The sequence below is a fragment of the Prionailurus viverrinus genome, chromosome A2 (genome assembly GCF_022837055.1).
Source record: "Prionailurus viverrinus isolate Anna chromosome A2, UM_Priviv_1.0, whole genome shotgun sequence".
Classification (NCBI taxonomy): Eukaryota; Metazoa; Chordata; class Mammalia; order Carnivora; family Felidae; genus Prionailurus; species Prionailurus viverrinus.
Window position 1 is genome coordinate 136,641,248 of NC_062562.1, and position 23,145 is coordinate 136,664,392.

At 38.8% G+C, this 23,145-nt stretch overlaps 1 protein-coding gene across 1 annotated transcript in view; it reads right to left on the reverse strand.

The window, feature by feature from the left end:
• CTTNBP2 (cortactin binding protein 2) overlaps positions 1–19,725 on the reverse strand; it is a 171,934-nt gene extending 152,209 nt beyond the window's left edge. The window contains exons 1-2 of the mRNA XM_047849889.1: positions 19,637–19,725; positions 13,743–13,793 (exon numbers count right to left, since the gene is read on the reverse strand). Coding sequence (XP_047705845.1) covers positions 13,743–13,757 — 15 coding nt within the window. The 5' untranslated portion in view covers positions 13,758–13,793; positions 19,637–19,725. The remainder of the gene's footprint in view (positions 1–13,742; positions 13,794–19,636) is intronic.
• Positions 19,726–23,145: the final 3,420 nt, after the last annotated feature.

The following is a 23,145-nucleotide window of genomic DNA, read 5'->3' on the forward strand; positions in this document are numbered from 1 at the left end:
ATTCCCTCACCAGTGGCCTGGCCCAGGGCTGCTTCTCTACCAGGAGGACACTTGCTGGTTTAAATTCTCTCCTGAGAATTAACCTCTATTGAGACTGCAAATTAACTCTTTCTGAAAGATTTTCTTTGCACAAAGACAGGCTCTACTAGAGTCAGATCGAATAGATCTGAAAGAGTAGTGACCTGATGGCTCCAGAAATTAAATCTTTTCAAGCTTCATTAAATAGCTTAAAAAAAAAAAAAGAAAAAAAGACATCCCGGGGCTAGAGTGAAAATTTCTAAAAGGCAAGGGAAAGGAAAAGATACAGGAGTATAAGCAGGAAGAAAAGAAATCCCTAAACAAAAACAAATCATGATTTTTTAATTGGTAAATTTCTTTCAGCTTTAAAATGGAAGGAGAGATACTGAATACACTGCAAACAGAACACTATTAGTTTCATTGTCTTCTCCTTTGAACATAATGATGTGCCTGAACTTAAAATTTTATGAACTTAAAATTTGACCCACTGACAAATGAATTTATTGTCAAATTAAAACAAATTATTTTCTGAACCCTGGAACGGAGGTGCTTGTGCTGAGCCATACTCCAAGATTCTGTTTTAAGACCAATGAAATGGGTCCTCCAGCTAGGAGTGCAGACTGTGGGGGGGCCGGGGGAGCCAAGTGGTGTTCTGATTAAACCATGGCCTTGGCCTCACCAACCACATCCTCCAACCCACTAAACCAAAAACTCAGAGAGTTATATATAATGATGCAAAGGGATTCTTCCTTCCATGTGAAAAGATAAAGGAACATACACATATCCTAAAACAGTTGCCTTGATAGAGCAAGAGAATTCTTTATTTCAGCTAAATGACAACATTTATGTGAACTCCAAAGAGCAAACCATATGTTATCATGTCTTAGTATTGCCAAATGACAAAATTACTGAGTAGCAAACCATTGCTGACTGTATCCGCAAGGCTATCGTTATACAATTTAAATATTCTAGACCATGTTTATGTTTATCCCTGTCTACACCTTGGTGACCCACCTACAAAGCCCCAGGCCTTGACACTCTGAACTCTAACAAAAGAGGGCAAGATGAGCTTGAGTGTCCTGTATCTATCACATGGTTTTGAAACTAAGACATTGCCAGAAATGCATTTTCACATGACCTGACTACATTCCCTCATAGTCAACTTGTCATTATCTACATGTGCTTAGGCTCTTTGTGGATTTTACCCAGTAAATTTAATCCTAATCTAGTTAGCCACTCTTGTCAACAACCTATGGTTTTGGAAGGTCTCCTTCACCAACTGCAGTTGGTGTGTGCCAAGGGAATGCAAGCTAATTTTACCTAAGCTAAAGCGAAACGTAATTAGGAAATTAAATCTGCTAGGTAGGATACAAGCCAAAGCCAACCTAAATATATCATTATAATCATTTCCAGCCCCTTTTAACACCACCTCTAGCTGGAAATTGCATTTGGTTATTCAGTGCTAAAGTGATGTCCAAAAAGATTTTATTAAAGAGTTAAAGGTAAAGTAAGAACATTATTCCCCCGTCCTGTCACTCAGAACAGAAACTGGGGCTCCCGGAGAACAATGAATCAATGTTGATTCAGTTCCATTGAATGTTTTTAAAATCTTAAGCCATTACTTGTTGGTTTGATCTCTTATCTGCAGAAGTCATTAACTAGAGTAAGTTCTAGGGCAAAAGGTGTTTTAGTGCAAAACCATTATGGAAAAACAATTTTAACAAAGAAATCTGGACCACTGCTGCCCCTCATCCACCTGAATTGGAAATGGATCTGAATATTTCCGTTTATTCAGCCTCATTAGCAACCCCACAAGCCTGCAGTATGTAGTTACTAGGCAACCATAACGCATGGGGTGTTTATACCATTAGGCATCAATTATAACAAGCTTTATTTTTCTTAGAAAGTTTAAAAACTATATAAATAAGTTGTGAGATCAGACCCTTTTCTCATCTGATTAGGAGTATAGAGCTAGACATTTTCTTTTCATGGGGTATATATTGTTCAATTCAAAAGGAAATGCAGTGTTTGAAGAATTACTAAGAACTAAAGATTAATGCCCTTAAATTTTAATAAATATGTAGATAATATTTATGATTGATTCAGTGATATTTACTTATGATAAAAAATATAGAAAAGCCATGAATCTGTTATATAGTTCTCCCATGTAAAAATGTGAAATAGCCCAAAATACATCAACATTTTCCAGGAAATCATAATTAATTAGCTGTACACTAAGTTAATGGAGTTTCAAATACCTTTGGAATTTTTGAGACATAAATTCCATCTTACATTGCCCAAAATCTCACTTGATGACAACAGTTTTTTTTGTCCACCAAGACATTTTTTTGATTAAAATCAATTTAGCTCATTTAAAATTGCCTGAAAATGTGATGCCATTGTTTGAAAAGAAATAATAATAATAACATAAATATAAATACCAGAAGTTCTTCAACTAACCAATGAATATAAAATAAAATTTAATTCATAATATTTATAGAACAATGTCATGGCTAGACTTGGAGGCTTAATTATATATATGATTCAAGAACTGAAAGAAAAAAAGCATTAGTGTTACTATTTTCTTCGTAGGGAAGGTGAAGTCACTTACAGAATAAAGAAAAATACTTCTGGCAAATCAACATTTAAGTAGTCTAGAATGTTTTATTCTGGCAGTAAAAGAAATATTCAACCACTGAAGTACTTTTATGCTAGCAATATAGTATTTTTTCCTTATGGAGAAACAGAAATAACCACATACTGACCATTACTCATAATCAACCTCCCTTTATCATTATACCAACTTTTAATGTTCATGATTTAGCCCTTTCAGCATTAACAACTTTGTTAAGAATAAATTCAGTTGGAAAGTGTCTTACTGCTACTTTTTGCTTCCTTCAGATCTGCTAAGGACCTTACTTTGTCAGTTTCAGTCTCCACCTCCTGACTATTGACCATCCAAAAGGGATGATGCCATTTGGTCATGAGACAACTTTGCTTGACATACTCTGCTTGGATCAGCCCTCAACCCCACCCTATGTGGCCACAGATACCAACTGGAATGGTGGTGGTGAACTCCCATTCCCAGAATTTAAGATTTGAGGAAGGAGCAAGGGAGAAGTTGACTGGAAGCTTCTCCTGACCCTCTGAGCTTGAGTAGTGGATAAAGGCACCCTGCTTACAAATACCACATTATATAGCTCTATTTCCTATAAAAAATCATTTTGAGAGCTAGAGAAACACACAAAAATGGAGTCAGATTCAAATGTGAAAGGCAAAAGCAATAAAACCTCTAACAGGAGAATATTTTCATGAGCTTGTATATCAGCACATAAGTTCTGACTTTTTTATTTAATCCAATTGATCAATCTTTTTCTAGTGTGGTTAGTGTTTTGTGTCCTGTTTATGAAATCTTTGCTCAGCTCCTTGGCCTCCCACATGCTGTTTTGTGTTGGCTCTCTTGGAACCTCATCCTGTACATGCTCAGCTTAGAATTTAGCCTAAAATTTGAGAGGAAATCATGTACAGATTTTTTGGACTCTTTCTCTTAAGTTTCTTCCTCTCTGGGACTTTTTCCTTCAAGTCCCACATACTTTGGCAACCTTCAAATACTGACCTTTGTCTCCTTAGCCCAGTAAAACTCATTTTTCCCCAACTGGCCCCTACCCCCATCCCAGCCCTCCTCTCAAAAGTCATAGCCCCTCAAGTCCTGCCTGCATGTGTGACCTGCCAACACCTTCTACCAGTCATTTCATATATATGGTGTTTCACTTCTTTTTGTTGTTTTTAATAGGAGGGTTGACCTAATACTAAGCACTCTGTCATGACTGGAACTGAAAACCACATGTACTTACTTTTAGAAGGAGTGTTTATAACTAACAAAACTTCCTAATGTTCCCTTGCCTAATTGGATTGTATCCAGGACCGTGTTATTTATTTTCTTATCCTGGGGTTGGGGGGAACCCAGCTGAGACTCTCCAGTTGCCATTGACAAACAGAATCCAGGCACCGATCTGCTAAGTCATCCAGAAACAGACATGAAAAAACCATGTTGGCAATAAAGGATGACATTGCAGCAGTAGAATATAATACCATGATGTATAAATTCTATTATCAGTCTTAAAAATGTAGCAATGTGCCTTCTATTCTAGGGAGTAGTGTGCCTGATGGCTTTCAGAAAATAAAAGAAAAATGAGAGATTGAAAAGAGGAAAAGAGGAAGAATAGAGTGAGGATGGCCCTAGGTTTTCCTTAGTTAAGGGACTGGTGGTTAAATGGATGTCTTTCAAAGAACAAACACATCTCAAATGTGATTCTGGTACATTCTAGGAAACTTTGGCAGATTTTCTGGACTTCAAGGTCAAATGAAGATTGGTGGGCATAGAAGAACATTAACTCCAAGGCTGCAGTGTTAACACTGAACCCAGTACATGACAAGTAGTCAATAAATATTTAGTCAAATTAATTCCGTGTAACTGATGAGTGGGTAGATAGGTGAATAGACGGATAGAGTAAATACTACTGATTAGCTACGTTGGCCCCTTTGGCATTATGGTGAAACTTACGGATTTCTTCTCAGAAAAAAATGTAAATGCATAAAACAAAACATGGCATCATAAAGAAAATGAGTTATATTCAAACCCAATGATCAAAATTCTGCATATAAAAAAAGAAAAATTTATAACGGAGGAATAGATGTGCCTCTCTCTTCCATAATGAAATAAGATGATATAGTAGTGGGCCCATAATTAAGGTAATTTTGAAGTTTCCATGAATGTAAATGATATTTTGAGATCTCGGTAACAATTGTATTGAGACTTAAAAATATCTGTAATGGCTACTGTGACAAAGTCATAGGTACTGCCAGATCTACTATGGTCCGTTGCCTAGATTGATAATTGAAGTAAATGTTAACTATCAGTGAGAAGTGAACAAACATGAAAATATAATTTTTAAAAAATTTTTCATGTACTTCCCATGGAATTCTACTCATGAACCCCATCATTTAAGAAGTTCACTCTATAGATTTTAAGGAGAGTTCATACTTGTTAAAATAAAAATTTCTGCCCAATTGAGACATTTAGTAAGTAATATATATAAATATATAAGATATATTTATATAAAATGTGCATATAAAAAATATATATTTATGTGCATATAAAATATATATGTGCATATATATATTATATATTATATAATATATATTATACATATTTATATATATGCATAAATATATAAATGTGCATATCTATCTATCTATCTATCTATATATAGGAGGTGGAGAAGGATGGAAATATAGATGTATTAGGCTAAGTAGGGTATGCTGAGGACCGAGGTTAAAGATCCCAAATGGTACTCCCTCCTATCTGCCAAATAAAATAAAACAACTCAGAACACATACTGTAGTGCAGTTGTTAAGTGCAGGGTTCCATAATTAAGAGCCTCTTTCTAGCTGTGTGACCTTGGGCAAGTGCTGTTCTCGGTGACTTCATCAGTTAAGAGCCATCATAATGGCTCCTGCCTCTACGGGGTTGTTGGGAGTATGAAATTGATTGATTCATTTAAAGCACTTGGAACAGTGGCCCCCACTAAACTCCTAGCAAATTTTGACTCATTACTATTTTCATGCTCCGCATACACTTATTAAAGAATAAACAGTCACCCATATATACATGACATTGCAGAAATATTTTATGAATTTAAAAAATGATCCTACAGCTATGCAACAGTCCTAACCAGGCTATTTTGTATAATGTTGAAAATTTTAAACTAAGCATTCCAAGATTTTAGATTAAATAGTAAAAACTCTCCGTAAGTGCTTGCAAAAGTCATAAGAGAAAAATGTGGGATGGATCCTAGAAGACGGTTCTGGCCAAATTGATTATTGCTACATTTGAAGCATACCTCTTTTTACTCAATAAGGACATGTTTTAATTAAATACTACATAGTGTTGGTCCAAAACTATCACTAGGGATTAGGTAGAACTTGTCCAGGCCATTAGATCTAAATTCAGCCTAATCCAAGCCAATGGGCTAATTCCAATGAGCAGACATATTTTGTTTGACTCATACAATGTTATTTTTTTTAAGGGAATAATTGCCCACATTTTAAAATTGAGGAATTTCATATAAAAATTCAGCCTTTCAACTTCTCAAAAATTCAGAGTATCTGAAACCACTTGTGCTCACACTGAGTCCCTTTGAGACTAGGGCTTGTGCTCTCCAGCTGTCCAAAATCTCCACTGCCCTGTTTTATTTTACTTTACTTCCTTGTTTCCCATAATTACATTACTTTCTTGTTTTCCATAGAGTTTTAACTTCATGATCCCTAAGGCAAAACAATGTAGTTTATGTGATTCCAGTAAGATTTTATGTATTTATTTATTTTAATCATAACAGTGGAGGAAACTTAGACTTAAAAATATGTCTAAGACCTAGTGGTGCAAGTATCTTGCCATCCACCATCAACATGCATACTAACAATTCATAAATCCTTTGAAAAAGGTTGACATAAGCATCTGTCATGAGCTAAATTATATCCCCCTCAAAATTCACATGTTGAAGTACTAACCCCTAGTACCTCAGAATGTGACTGTATTTGGAGATAGAATCTTTACAGAAGTAATTAAGGTAAAATGAGGTTATTGGGGCAGAAGGGGGGTGTCTAATCCAATGTGCCTGCTTTCCTTATAAAAGAGATTAGGACACAGACACACACGGGGAAAACCATCTGTAAGAGAAGATGGACATCTGCAAACCAAGGAGAGAGGCCTCAGGAGAAACCAGCACTGCTGCCAACTTGGTCTTGAAATTCCAGCCTCCAAAACAGTAAGAAGATATGGGCACCTGGGCGGGCGGCTCAGTCGGTTAAGCGTCCAGCATTGGACTTCAGCTCAAGTCATGATCTCACAGCTCATGAGTTTGATCCCTGCGTTGGGCTCTATGCTGCCAGCTCAGAGCCTTGGAGCCTGCTTCAGATTCTGTGTTTCCCTTTCTCTCTGCCCCTCCCCTGCTCATGCTCTCTCTGTACCTCAAAAATAAATAAACATTAAAAATTTTTTTAAATAAATAAATAAAGCCACCCAGTCTATGGTACTTTGTTCTGGTAGCCCTAGAAAACTAATATAGCATCTATTCTGAATGAACTCATTCTTCCCGTGCTCTCCCACAAGTGACTTTATTTCAGCCAGGTCATCTCTGGAGTTAGCTCACATCTCTAGTGTAACAAGTCATGGACAGACTTGAACCAGTGCAGTGTGCCTTGGTGCTTTTCAGTGCAAATGTTCCGATAAAAAAAAAAAAAAAGTTTTTTCTTTTTCTTTCTTTTTTTTTTTTTAAGGGAGGGGCAGGATACTGAGAATGAGATCAGATTCAAGGTCATTATATCATCTCATTCACTTGATTCTGAATGTGCTTTAATGAGTTTGACAAAAAGAGGATTTATAGCCAGCCCACCAGGAATTGCACAAAGCTTGTCTTATTTATGCCTGCAGTGTACCCCGTATGCAAACCTTTTCTGTCAATGTGCCAGAGCTCAGAACTGCCCATACCACAAAACTCCAGGGGGCTCCACTTCTCCAGTGGTCTAGGTAAATGGCAAAAGCTGTGAAGGCTGAATAAGAATTTAAAACACTGGTTGTAATTTAAAAGGAAGGACATTGGTACTAGAAGACTTGTTAGAGCTGAAGCAAATGACGGATCTTCAGTGACTGTTTCTCATCACTATAAACTGGGAATGAGCATCTCAATAGTTACTTCACAGGGTTGTTGTGAGGACTGAATGAGATTAACATGCACAAGTACCAGGATGCTGAAAAGAGCTACACCAGGAGTGTTATGACTTAGAGGTATCTTCCAGCCTTCAGGTTCAAGGCTCTTTCAGCTGGACGTCTGCTGCATTATCATTAAGAAATTCCACCTACCCTTGGCTGGGTCAGACCATGGTGGAACTCCTGTCCTGTATATATACATTTCTGAGCTCTTCTTTAAGGAAGTGTCTCTGGGGCTAAAGCATGGAAGGAGTTTCTCTTTCCCTTATTACCACATTTTTTAATCAGTGAAATTTCCCCTGTCAGAATACATCAAGATACCATGGTGACAATTGCTATAGAAATGCTAGATTTAGAAAGAAACAAGGTGACTTTAATTCTATTTCCTGCTACCTATGTTCAACAGCCTAAACTAAACCTGTGCTGGCCAGATGACAAAGGGAACACCTGTCCCAAATATCTTGCCCGCTCTCTTGCTCTAGAACCTAAAACTCCCGCTTCCTAAGGCCTTTCAGAAGGTATGCATAGAATTAAGTTCTAGCCTAACATTACCTGGAACACATATATACTGGGCTAACATTAACAAAAATACCACTTTTTTTGAATATGTAATTATCCATTGGAATCCAGATCACAGGCCATTATGTCAAATGATTACAAAGAGCCAGGTATGAAGGATATCTGAATAAGGGTGGACATGGGTTTCAGACAATGGAGAATGATGGGGACTTGAGCCAACAGGAAGGCACAGGCTCTGTCCAACTAAAGGGGAATTTCTCCTTGAACTGAGTCAAGAAACACAAACCCAGCAATGTCAGAGCTTCTCATTTTTCAGGAGATGGAAGAAATCAAATGTTTATGTGAAATTTTCCAATTTTAAAAACATATCTGCAAGGCAAAACTGGCTATGGCTGCAAGGTTCTGGTTGATTGATGCCCTGAATCCAAGAATCATCTCCTTCTGGCCTTAAAGTACAGAAAAATGGAAGCAAGCTAAAAATGTGCATGCTGAGTGGCCTCCACATGTGTCTCTACTGAATAAGCCCTTTTTGAGGCTAAACAGCTGCATATTTTAATCAGCAGCCCAGGAGATTCATCTGGAGATCACCCAGGGACCACCTTTTGGCGCACATTGCTGAAGACAGCAAACTACTCAAAAGCAAATATCCATCTTTGTGTCCTGTGAGCCTAGCACATTACCAAGGAAGTTTTAGGAGTGAATGAATTCTTCATTATCCTAGTGCTGTATCATAACACCAGCAGATGTTTACTAAAAGCCATATTAACTCATTTTCATCTAATTGTCTTTAAGTAGCTAGTAAGACCCCCAAGATACAAGATACTAAGAAAATAATTTCAAATTGGGGGAGAAGATAAGAGCAAGGAAGAGTGTGGAACATGGGGCATTTTCTGGGTAAAGCAGATCTGGGTGAGAGTATGACCCCACGGCATCCAAAGGACTCAGAGGCACTGAGAAAGGTGTGAAGGGGTCAAAATAATTCAACACAATGGAAAATAATTAGGTCCTGAGTATGTATCAATTGTCATTTATCCTCAGGTATTTTCATTTGTCAAAATGGCAGCGGTTAATAAAATACATCTATGAATTAAGGACAGGTGGTAATACAAATCTCTCAATCAAAATACAATAAATATTGATACTTTATTTCCACATTTTCTTGTGGAAATTTCCCTTGAAATTCATTTATGTACTCCTCTATCTTTAGAGTGAATCACAAATTTTCGTTTATTAAAAGCATCTATGCAGTGGGGCATCTGGGTGGCTCAGTCGGTCAGTGTGGGACTCAATTTCTGCTCTGGTCATGATCTCCTAGTTTGTCGATTCAATCCCCACGTTGGGCTCCACCCTGTCAGTGCAGAGTCTGCTTGGGATTCTCTCTCTCTGCCCCATCCCCTGCTCTCTCTCTCTCTCCCACTCTCAAAATAAATAAATAAGTTATATAAATAAACAAATAAATAAATAAATAAATGTATCTATGCAGCAATATTTCCTGCTTCTCAAGAGAGGGTAGTGAATTTTTAATCAGTGTTGATTTTATAATAACACTGAAGAACATTTAAAAGGATTCGATTTTCCCCAAATTAATTATTTTGTGGGTCAGCATAGAAGAAATGTTAAGAAAAGATATAATAAAAACAGTATGCAGTTACATTTAGCATTTTCTTACTAATCATAAGAATCCTTCATTCTTCACCTTTTTTCTGTGGAAACTGGAGTTTCCTTGCCCTCCTCTTTGTCTCAATAAATTGGGCTGCTGGGACCCCTTGAAGCTTTCCCAGGCTGGGCTTCTTAAGTCCAGTAGCTCTGTCCTCTCTGTTATCTGCTTGGAATCTATCCCATTTTGCAACGTGACATTTTTTATTATTCTAATACAAGTGTTGGCAAACTTTTTCTATAAAGTGCAGGGTGGCAAATATTTTAGGTTTGTGGGCATGCATTGTAGCAATCACTCAACTCTGTCCTATGCAGTGTGAGAATTGCTATAGATGTTGGGCCAGATTTGTCCCACAACAAGCCAATATTTTGCTTATCCTTGTTCTAATAGAAAAGGATGTACTTTTTGCATTATTTACAATTATATCTTGTTTTCCCAAATAGACTGTAAGTTCCTTGCAGACAGGAAAGCTTATAGCCTGTTTTGCAACACCTATAGGACTTTGGCTTGTAATGTTTTGATCGTTATATGGGATTGATAAATATTTGGTCATTGACTGTTGGCTAATTGTCTGATTTTATGCGTGAGTGTTTGCAGGGGAAATCTCAGAAAATGACAGAATTTTTGAAGAAAAGAAACCAAAGTCCATATGGGCTTGTGATTTTAGCCATGCAAAGGTCACATGTTACGCTTCAAACAAATGCAATTCTAGTGATCACAACTTTATCCACCTTCCTTTAATATCCAAATTAAATAATGTGAGCTCTCATCCCATACTACCAGGTGTATCCAGGACCCTTTTTTATATTCCTAAGGATTTCCTAGAGATATTTTCAGTCTCCTAATGTCATTCCTTTACCCACTGCTCTGAGTTCTTACCTTTTGACCTGCTTGCCCTCAGATCTCCCAATCATGCCGTTGGTTTCTTTTTTCTGCACAGTGGAGGATCTATTTTTAGCTTTTCCCATCATAAAAAAATTCTCCACATTTAAACCCAATGTGCTTTTTAATAAATGTAAAAATCCAATTCCCTGCTGATTCAGAAGTGTATCCTCCCAATCCTGCATATTCCCAGCAGCCAAGAAGGTGGTTGAATTTTACTTGTAGGAGCTTCAATCATTAAAACAGTTTTATTTTTCAACATATAAAATTGCATTGTTATGCTAAATATGTTTTTTCTTACTACACACACTGCCCATACCTTCAGAGATTCTAATTCCCACCTACAAACCCAGAAATCCAGGCTTCCCTGGTGAGAATCATGTGCCTAAAGGAACAAAATATACCTTCAACCTTGGGAGCAAACCCAGGGTAAATTTACAGAGTGCCAAAGCTCAGATTTTAGAGACCAGACAGATGATGGTAACATTCTGTTACTTCTGGAGTCATATACAAAGCAGGCAGCCAATTTTACACAGTTCATATGTAAATAGAAAATAGCAATATAAAGCCTCTCATTTAAAGAAAAAGCACCACAATGCTAACTGTGTAGTAATGGTGGGAGACTCTCGACCAGATTAATGGAATTGAGGGATAAAACAAAAGATGACCCAGAACAAAGGGTATTCTCTTAACTATGCCTGGCTAAGGATAATATTTAAATCCTTATAGGGAATGAACTAGAATATATATCATTTTGTGGTGGTCCAGTAACATAACATCTGAATAGAATTCTCATTCTACACTGCAGGTTCTCTAATTCTCAACCAACCCTTTTGGTGATTCTTCAAGATATTATACAGTAGCTACCTAAACTGAGGAACAAAACTGGGCAATAACCTTGACCTTTTATAGGGCTTATATTATGTCTCTATGTGTCACTATATGTTATGTTGGATATTTAGCCTAGATAAATTTTAAACCTCAACCAAGTTACTACAAACTGGTTCTGTTATGACCTTTTACACAATAGAATAAATGTGTGTCAGAGACAATGCTATGTGCTAAGTCCCATTTGATCACACAGAAAGATGGTATTTTTCAACCTGCCAGGTAGTTTGGGGTCAAGTGACTACTAGTTCTGATAACTTGGCTATAAATAGAATTGACACACAACATCCAGGCCATAGTATAGAGAACAGCTGTGATCTCTTTTCCCTTGTCCAAGGATCTAGAAGTCAACAACTCCACATGGCATAGCCACAAGGTATATCCTTGAGTCTCCACCTAAAAGTGAGGTGCCTCAGAGAGCTGCTGGGAGCAGTGAAATGTGGCCAGTAATTTATTACCACAGCATCCCTTAACCTATGCTGACAAAAAAAAAAAAAAAAAAAAAAAAAAAAAAAAAAAAAAAAAAAATGAAGAGGGAAAGAAAAGAAAGAGAAAGAACAAATTTGATATTTAAATTACCAGGGAAAATCACAAAAAAAAAATACAATTAAAAATTTGAATTAGAAAATAATCTTTTGCTATTTTTTAAAAGTTTATTTATTTATTTGGGGGGGGGGGGAGAATCCCAAGCAGGCTCCCCATTGTCAGTGCAGAGCCCTTCGCCCCAGGCTTGATTTCACAAACCTTGACATCATGACCTGAGCCGAGATCAAGAGTTGGACGCTTAGCCAACGGAGCCATCCAGGCACCCAGAATTAGAAAATATTTTAAAAGGAATGCAGTTTTGTGACGTTGTGTGATATTCATTACCTGGGGATAAGGAACTATGTTAATGAGGAAAATCACAATCTTGGATTGCATAAAAAAATTACACAATGATTTTGAGAAGTGAAAGGTGAATTCAGTGATTCTCTAAGATTTAAGACCTTTTGGTACTGGGTGCCTGAGTGGCTCAGTCAGTTAAGCATCTGACTTCAGTGCAGATCATGATCTCATGGTTCCTGAGTTCCATCAGGTGAGCACAAGCCCCACTTCAGGTGAGCCCTCCTCCTCCTTCTCTGTCTCTCTCTCTCTCTCTCTCTCTCTCTCTCTCTGCCCCTCATGGGATTCTCCCTCTCTCCACCCTCGCTCACTTGCACTATCTCTCTCTCAATAAAAAAAAAAAAAGAAAGACCTTTTGTTACTTATCCTAGATAGAACTATTTTATTCATCAGTAAGACCCTAACCATTATAGCAAATCCATAAAACTATTTACATTATAAACAGTACAGTTTATTTTCATGTATATCTATATTATACAAATTAAACTATATGGACTCCACCCTTAATTTACATTCTGGCCCTTCTCCAGGTTGCAGCCTAAATCCAACCTACTACCTGTTTTTGTAAATAGACTTTTCCTGGAGCATAGATAGTCATGATCTCTAATTTGTGTACTGTCTACAGCTGCTTTTGCTCTCAACAGCTGAACTGAGTAGCTGCAGTGGAGACAGTACAGTCTGTAAAGGTTAAAACCTTTGCTCTCTGGCCCTTCATAGGAAAAGGTTTCTGAGCACTATACTAAAGAATGGAAGACCACAGTAAAAATGTAAAAATAAACACAAAAAGTTTTATCCTTTGAATCCTAGGTTTCTCCATGGTGTTTTTAATTATATGCAACTTTTACCTTAGTACACTGACTTCACCTACACCATGCTGTGATGGACTGAATATTTATTCTGCTTTGTCCTTCCCCACTCCCATCCATGTGTTAAAACCCTTATCCCACTGTGAAGCTATTAGGAGGTGGGGCTTTAGGGAAGTAACTAGGTCATGAGGGTGGAGCCCTCACAAATGGTATTAGTGCTCTTAAAAGACCAAAGAGTTAGCTAACTCACTTTCCTCTCTTTCTGTCCCATGAAGACACAGAGCAAAGACAGCCATCTGTAAATGAGGAAAAGGCCACTCACCAAGAACCTGATCATGCTGGCTCCCTGAGCTCAGATTTCCAGGCTCTTGACCTGTGAGAAATAAACTTCTGTTATTGCTAAGTCACCCAGTCTATGGTACTTTGCACCTGAACTAACACACATGCATAGCCTGTGAAATCACAACACCTTGTCTAATTATCCCAAATTCTGAATGAGAGGAGTGAAAAGTACTTTAAATTTTCACCATATCTGGGATTCATCTTCAACACATGGCTCTGTTGCTTCTAATGCTTCTTTTTAAATTATCTTGCACATTATTATCAGAATAATCTTTCAATATTTGTGAAATCTCCAATTAGTAGCTCTTCTACATTTTCTCTGCCTTGATAATATTTAATAGCTTCTCAATGCCCACAGTATCAAACAGTCTCTCTGCTCTCCATAATCTAACCAGACCCTCCAAGAAAATATTTTCTATCATTCCATAACATTCTTTGTGTCAATCACATAAAAATTTTCACTTTTTCATCATATATGGTATCAGAGAGAATTGCTTTTGTCTATAAGTGACCGAAAACTTGACCACAATGGCTTAAGCAAATAAAGATTAATTTTCTCCTCCCAAACAATAAGAAATTGGGTACTGGTGTCGACTTAGCAATCCAACAATTTGGGGCCTATATTTCTTGAACTCTCTAGACTTTTCCCTCATAGTCACAAGATGCTACTGCAGCACCAGCCATCATATTTAATATTCAAGGCAGAAAGAAAACAGAAAGGGGAGAGGTTAGTGTAAACCATAGTTGTCCCTTTTATCAAGAAAACAAAAACTTTGCCTGGAACCCCAAGCAGAGTTCTATTCATGTGACTTACTATCCAGAACTGTCTCATGGCCACATGACTTCCCTTAGCCACAAAAGAGGCTAGTATTTGTTTTTTTGAAACCTAAGTAGAGGCAGACAGGGAAAAAGTGCCAAGAAAAGCATGTTGGGGTCTACCATATACACATTAAGCTCCTGCCTGTCTCTATGTTCTCACACATGTTCTTCCCCTGTGTAAAATGCTCCCGCCGTCTCTGCTTATGCCAAACCCTACCTCTTATTTTTCCAGTGCCCAATGTTATATTCCATCTCTTTCACTAAGCATACCCGGTAGCTTCCAGCCACCATGATCCCTCCTTTCTCTGAAAACATTTTTTTGCACACATAAATATATAAAAATCTCTCAGTTTTTCAAAGACCAAATTATGTTCTCCTTAGGTCAAATGCATTCATTGTTGTCCTCCCGATGGAACACTTAGTTCTTGATGGCAAGCTTGTCTGCAGTATCTTCTCGTCAGTATCTTCTCCAAAAGACAGTCTCTTTTAGGTAAAAGTGTCTTCAAAAGATAACACTTTCTATTTAACTCCTTATGTATCAAAGGACCTAATAGGATTTATTAATACTTATTTTTAAATACTATTACATGAGTTGTGACTTTACAATAATGCAACTGGGCCCTTCAATCAAACACAAGTATAACTTTATGCTTATATCTTATACATATTGGTACATTTCACATTATTAATAAAATGAAAGAGAGTGACTTTTAAATGCAATGTGTTTTTACAACATAAAAATTATTTTTTTTTTTACTATTTCGAGGTTGATTGCTTACTGGACTGTAAGACTCTAATTCATGTATATTGCACAGGTAGTCACCTTATGATTGTTTCTACAAATGTGCATTAGCCAAGAATTTAAGCAGGGGTTTGGGTTCTTAAGTAATTCATGAGGTTGGAACTTTTTTTTTTTTTTAACTCTTCTCCAGGCCCCCTAACCGACCTTTAAAAAGCTCTAGTCTGCATTTTTAGTCCTTAATTCTTCACAAAGTAAATCTTATTTTTCTCCCCACTCTCCTATAGGGCTTTGTATTTTCCTTTCTGAACTAAATACTTTCAGATATGCTTTCTCAGGTGAAATACAGGCCTTTCTCTCACATCAGAATAAATTCTTCTCCACATAGGCTACCAAATAACATGAAAATTGTTTTAATGTCCTAGGTGGAGATTTGAATGCATATAATTTATAATAACTCATGGCATCGCAAATGTAGGGACACTTTTGAAAGAAAGGTGAGATAGGAATTACTGAAAGAAATTCCTAGATGATTTGAAGTGAGTCTTAAGTGTTGGGTACCCATGTCAGCTGAGAACACGCTGTCCCGCCAACATGGACAAGTTCTTGAGAAGATACTAAGAATCTAAAGCAGGAGAAGCTTTTGGCCTGCTTCTTAGGGAGTAGGCTCTTGCATGGAGAAGTAAACCAAGTACCTTTTGAAGTTATGCCACATCAATCACAGGTCTTTATATACTGATTAACTGCCTCTCTCAGCAAGAAGGATGAACCAGCTAGCTTTCTCAGCACAAAAGAAACCAGTTTTGCAGCTCATGAATTAACCCTGCTATTGCCAGGTAAATTATTTTTCAGGATAATGAAAACAAAGAAATGTTTCAAATGATTGGTTGGCAGAAATAAACACTGACTATCTTCTGCCTACGCTTACGCTGAAAACTCTAAGATCACTACCTACTAACATAGAATGGCTGCCAAAAACCCAGAGGTGGCAAGGAAAAGAGAAGTGACAGATGGAGAGTGTCCCTATGCATGCAGTTGGCAGCAGTCTGAATCCATATGAGATGCAAGAAACCCAGATAGACATGGGTTCACAGAGGACTATTGTATGCCTGATGTTTGGGAGAACTGAGTTGTCTAATTTCCCACGTAGGATTTTCTAGAGTAATGCTTTTGTAATCTTAATGTGCCTACAAATCACCCAGGAGCTATTAAAATATTGATGTTGATATAAGACATCTATATGGGTCCTGAGATTCTGCATGTCTAACAATCACCCAGTTGATGTGGCTGCTGCTGGTCTATGCACTGCACTTGGAAGTAACATGATACGAGAGAGCCTTAACTCATTAGCCTTAACTCATCAGTCTTAAACCACGCTTCAAAGCAATGTAAGCTTCATTCCCCTTAAACATGTGGGGTCTCTGTATTATTTTCAAACATCATAGGAATTGCTTTATTAACACCTTATATGAATTCAAACGTATCAAATATAACAAGTAAAGAATAAAGGAGACTTTATTATATTAAAAAAATTCACCTAAGCATATGAGTTTTCCAACTCTTTGCATATGTAGAACATTTTAGGCAAAAAGGCAAGCATGGATTTGCATGCAAGAATGTTTGTGGCATTAAGCAAGTAAATTACCCAATTCTGCCACTTGGACTGATGCCCAAACAGGGAACAATAATGATACCTTACTTTTGTAGATTTAGTTACAGGGCACTGTCGCATGCATTATCTCTTTAATCCCTATAATAACCCTCTGATGTAGGTGTTATTCTTATTTTACAGATGAAGAAACAGAAACTGGGAGGTGCCATGCCTAATTTCCCAGATCATGGGTGATAAACTTTGGGCTTAAAACCAGGTTTTTGAGTCCACTCCTCTTTCTGGCATCCTATAAGCTCTCAATGGTTCTCAGCCTTGGTTGCATATGGAGAGCTGAAAAAATGCTAATGCTTGGCTCCCACCCTGAGACATTCAGTAACTGGTCTAGGGGAGTGGCCTGGGCGACAGGATTTTTTTTTTTCCCAAAGCTTTTTTTTTTTTTTTTAATGTTTATTTATTTTTGAGACAGAGAGAGACAGAGCATGAACGGGGGAGGGTCAGAGAGAGGGAGACACAGAATCTGAAACAGGCTCCAGGCTCCGAGCTGTCAGCACAGAGCCCGACGCGGGGCTCGAACTCACCGACCGCGAGATCATGACCTGAGCCGAAGTCGGCCGCCCAACCGACTGAGCCACCCAGGCGCCCCTTCCCAAAGCTTTTAAGTGAGTTTAATGCCGGGTTCCTCAACCTCAACACAATTGATATTTGAGAACAGATCATTATTTGTTGAGCAGGGTTTTGCCATGCTTTGTCGGATGGTTAGCAGCATCCCTGTCCTCTCCTCTAGATGCTAGAAGTAACAATCCAGCTGTGGCCAGCAAATACCTCCAGGCATGGGCAAATATTCCCAGGGGGGCAAGATCATTTGAGAAGCACTGCTTAATTATGAAGTTGTGAATAAACGACTGATCAATAGCTTCCTTACCAGCAGCAACTTTCAATTTGTTCATCATTTACTACACTCATGTCTAAGGAGTTGGAACGATCCATGGTATTTGCCTTTCCCAATTTCATCAAAATTAGGAACCAAATGACAAATCATTTTGGAATACTGTATTTATGTAACGATTATCTGATCTAAAGGAGAGAGAAAGTTCTGTTCATTGGTAGTTATTTAATTCACTCAATTATATTTTCCTAGTGTTAACTACATGCTAGGCCAGTATTTCTCAATCTTGCCTGATGATAAGAATCACCTGGAATGCTTGCTAGAACAACAGATTCCTAGGCCCTAACCCAGAATTACTGGATCAGAATTTCCAGAGAGAGACCAGATGATCCAGATAATTTACCAAGTGCCTCTTATCATTAGAGAACTTTGGGAAAAACTGGGTAGGGCATGGTAGATACAGAGAAGACACAGTCTTCCTCTCAAGGAGATATAAATCAAATAATTATGATCACAAGAGCAAAAATACAGTATTTAGAAGCCTAGAATGGAACAAGGGGGGAGTAATGAATCTTATTTTGGTGGGGGAGGCATTGCTCTGACAAGGGCATATGTAAGATGATATCTGTCTTGGATTTTGAAGCATAAATAGAACTAGGCATAAAAGTATGTTCCAGGTGGAGAAGAGCAATAAGAACAAAGGCCTCCTGGCTCCAGTTTCTAGTTTTATAACCTACAGCCATTCACATAGTAGATGCTCACTGAATATATATTCTTTGGCCAACCTTAAACCCACTGCTCATTCATCATAGTGCTCTCTTGCCAATGACTCCACACACTGAGTCTTATCCTCAAATGGGCATGAGAAAAATTTGCCTAGACTAGAAGGTTGCCAATAAATCAACACTTTGCATTTCATTTAAGCCCGTGATATATGCAGATTTAATTCTTTTTACCCTCAGAATTAGCTTTCCTGTCAGCGATATGGTAACTGTTGATTTTTGAAAATTTCTCCTATAGCTCTTTGTAGAAGGTGAAGTACTGTTTATTATATATTACTGTGTGGGCAGAAAAGGACTCAACAAGCTCCTAGAAAGTATTAAGGGAAACAATAGTCTTTCCAGGTTGCACAGAAGACCTATCCTAAACCGGCATTGCAAGCCTACCTGAAGATCTGGGGACATCTCTAAATGTCCCTCCTGCTCCAAAGGCTACTTTCCAGGAAGGCTGATAAGGTTAGCTCATTACATAAGTAGGAAACAAACTTCAATGTAATCTCAGACTGGCTTTCAAGTACTACCCACTCACCATTTCCTTCATCGTAGTATTTATCCATAGTATTTATCATTCCATAGTATTTATCATTCACTGACATTATATTATTTTTTTATTTGTTGTTTCTCTTTCTTCTCCGAGATTGTACGTCCCACCAGATCAGGCACTCTGGTAATCTTATTCACTGTTGAATCCTCAGTACCTAAAAAACGTTCTTTATACATAGTAGCCACTCATTAAACAACTGTGGAATACTGAGTAGGTTCTAAGTTCATCTGGAATCTTGGTTTTCTCCTATGTAGACGTAACATGTTTGTCATTCCTTGTCAATGTCTAACACTTTCTCTGGGCTATTACATTAATTATGGCAGAGATAGTGTCTATTCTGTTTTCTATCTATCTCCTGGTCCAACACGTAGGAGATTCTCAATAACTATTGATTGAATGGATCAATGAATGAATAAGCAAATCAAAATAGAAGGCACTAAATGGCACCAAATGGCTTTCATCCCATGAGCCCCATTTCTCCAATAGCACACTCACCCTCAGCATAGACATCTGGCTCAGCAAATTCCAGGAATGAAGAGCTCTGATTATTAGAGCAGTCAGCTCTTCCTGTGACAGTAGCAAGACTGGAACAAATGAAATGGCTAATGAGCAATAATCCTGCAACACTTGAGGTAATAAGAAAAAAGTCAAAGAGGAAAAATCCATACATTGGTGACAGGGAATCTGTTTGAAAGAGCTGGTCAATATACATGAAACAGAGAGCCTTGCAAGCCAAGAAATATGGGCATCTCCAATGAGGAAACATCAGAGGTAGGAGAGCCTAGTCTAAAGGTATAGCATTAGCCCAAAAAACCCGATGGAAGCCATAGATGAAGTTTTATCCCTTGAGTTCATATTTACTGTTAGCAGTAGGCATTCTACTCTAAGAAGTCACTCCCAACCTAAAAATGGATTTCACATTAAAAGAGGGCTATCTGTTGACATTGACTTTAAAACCTGCTTCATGCTCCGTATACAACTGTGTTCTGGAATTCTTGGCTCTCAGAAAAAGAGCTCTGAATTTTGCCGGGTAGTCATTGTCAGTGCCCTCAAATATGCCCTACAACATCCCTTTCATAATGCCACACAAAGAACATGGTAATATTTGCATGGCATACTTGAATAAATAGACATGGCTACTCCAACTGCCAGCTCAAGGGCCCAGGAAAGCAGTATGTCAGACACACTGGAACTGTTTTGAGAGGTAGCAATGAGGCTGCAACTCACTCTTTAGAAGTTCTGCACTGGCAGATGTTATCAATTTCCAAAAGTTGTGGAGGCGTTATTTCATGCAATTTTTTTTTCATCCAAGAACTATTTATTGAGCACCCACTATGTGCCAGGCACTTTTCAAATCTAGGGAGAAAAAGTGAATAAAACACAGACCCCTCTCTCAAGAAGGTCCCACTCTAGTAAGGTGAGATAGAAAGAAGACAACTAAACCTGTATCAGGTGGTGCACAGGTTGTGAAAATAAATCCAGCAGGGTAAGCAGAACAAGGGACGGGAGTGGGAGCAGAGCCATGAGCAATTTAATGCAGAGAGTGAGAGAATGTCTGTTTCCTACTGCTGCTGTAGCAAGTTACCACAAACTTCGTGTTCCCAATGCCAAGAACCCTCATCCCTGATACCTGTGTGGTTCTCCTTTAGGGTCTGAACGTCCTTTAGGGTCTGTCACTCCATACAACACACACATTTATTATCTTACAGTTCTGGAGGTTGGAGTCAAAAATAGATTGGCAGTGCTGCATTCCTTCTAGATGCTTTAGGTGAGAATCTAGTTCCTTGCTGTTTTCAGCTTCTAGAGACTATATCATTCCTTGGCCCTTAGTCCCTTCTTCCATCTTCAAAGCCAGCAACACAGCATCTTCAAATCCCCCTCCTCTCCCTCTCACTCCTCCTTCTTATAAGGGCCCTGTGATTACAGTGGGCCCACTTAGGCAGTCCAGGATAATTGCCATATCCCAACATTCTTAACTTAATCACAGCTGCAAAGTCTATTTTGCCACATAAGGTAACATATTTGCAGGTTCCAAGGATTGGGGCATCATCATCTTGAGAGGCGTTATTCTACCTACCATAGTAGGATTCTCTGGTAAGATGGCCTTTGAGGAACAGACTCCAAAGGAGGTTCAGGAGAACCATGCAGGTATCGGGGATGAGGCTTCTTGGCACTGGGAACAGCAAATGCATATGCCCTGAGAAGGGAGTGGACTTAGCTTACTTAAGGAATGGGAAGGAGCCTAGTGTGCCTGGAGCAGAGTGACAGAGGGAAAGTATGGTAGGAGAAAAGATCAGAGGGGTAGCAGCAGTTCAGATCAGGTGACTAGAGCCTAGTGGACCACATCAAGACCACATGAACAACCTCATTCAATCCTCATAACAATCTCATAAAGTAGCTGCTATTATCTGCCTCATTTTCAAGGTTAAGAAATCAAAGCTTAGAAAAGTTAAGTACAACCAGCTGGAGGTTCTACAGTTTCATGCTGGACCACCCGATTCCAGAGCTCTCATGTGTGACCCCTCTACCGCAGTGCCCTATCAACGTTCTGCACTCTGAAGAGCAGAGCCAGCGTTGAACTGGAGCTGGTTAGGGGAACGAGAAGATCCACCAATGTGGAGAAAATACCTTGTCCTTGGCTTTACTGTTTCAATTACAACTCAGAAGCCATGTGGAGGGGCAAGGCCCAAATGGCTGCCCTCCTACAAATTCCCCAAGTGAGGACACAATTAGGGACTGTGGCAGCAAGTATGTAACGAAAATAAAGCCAGTTAACCTCGTTGTCCTTCAGCTTTACCATCTGTAAGTGGGGATACGGAGTTGTGAATGTATCTTGCTGCTGAAAAACAAAAGAGAAATTCAGACTAATGTCAATTTTCAAAACAAACCAAAAAAAATGGGGCTTTGTGCCATAAAAGACCCTCTGTACTAACAAAAGATCATCCAGAGCTTTCTCCATAATAACAAGTCTTCTGGTACACACACAATTGACGACTTTTTTCAGAAAAGCACTGATTACCAGAAGTGCGTTTATTTTGCGTAGCACACATTAGTTCCTTCCCTCTAGCTCAGAGATCTTGTCGTACTTCCTGGCAAAAGATAGGTGTCTTGGAATGATTTTGCAGGTTGTGTCCCCAGGGGGCTCCTGGAAAGGATTAACGATTTCTGGAGATTTCTTAGTCGCAGAGAAGTCTTTTTCCCTTCTTCCCTAAGTCGCCTGCTCAGCGAGTGCAGTGCATTTAGAGGGAAGCATCGGGCCCCGTGCGGTTGGCATTGTTGCTAGAACAGTCCAGCCACGTGGACTATTAATACAATTATATGTTTATAGAAAATTGGGCAATTTAAAAGCAGAGCTGTGCGTCCCTTTCCAAACACCTTCTTGGTTGTTTAGAATAGAATTGTTAAGCATGTGAGTTGATTCTGTAGTCTCCAGTATTCACAGCTCCCACTCATGTCTTTTAAAATTGCTTTATGGCATCTACTTACACTAGTCAAACTACAAAAGTTAAATAATATGTGTTCGGAGAGAAAGCCACCCATGGCTGTTTGTGCTTTTGTCATCATGTCGGAGTCAGGAGTCCTAGGGGACCTGCATTGTTCCTGTAGCCCTGAGCTTGCAGAAACAATACATGGTACACAGGGTTAGAAATCATAAAGCATCCCCCGTAGCGCTATCCATCCCACAGCCGCCTGCCTGGCCGTGCAGCACTTCCCACACACTCCTGCCACCCCTGCCTCCCCAGATTCCTTTACACAGGTGTAGCTCTCTGTAGAAGGAGGCCCACATCACCACGTTGTGACGTTCAACCTCTCGTGTCTCTCTAACCCGGCCCCACACTGTCCCGGGTGAATGTTTTCTGAACCACAGAGCTGCCAATAAAGACCAATAGACGTGAACAAGCAGAACAAATCCAGGTGAGGTCTGAGAAGCGTCCCCTAGGGGAAGCTGTGCCTTGCTGCCTCCATGGTAAACTTGCACAACGGAGTAGGAAAACACCACAGTG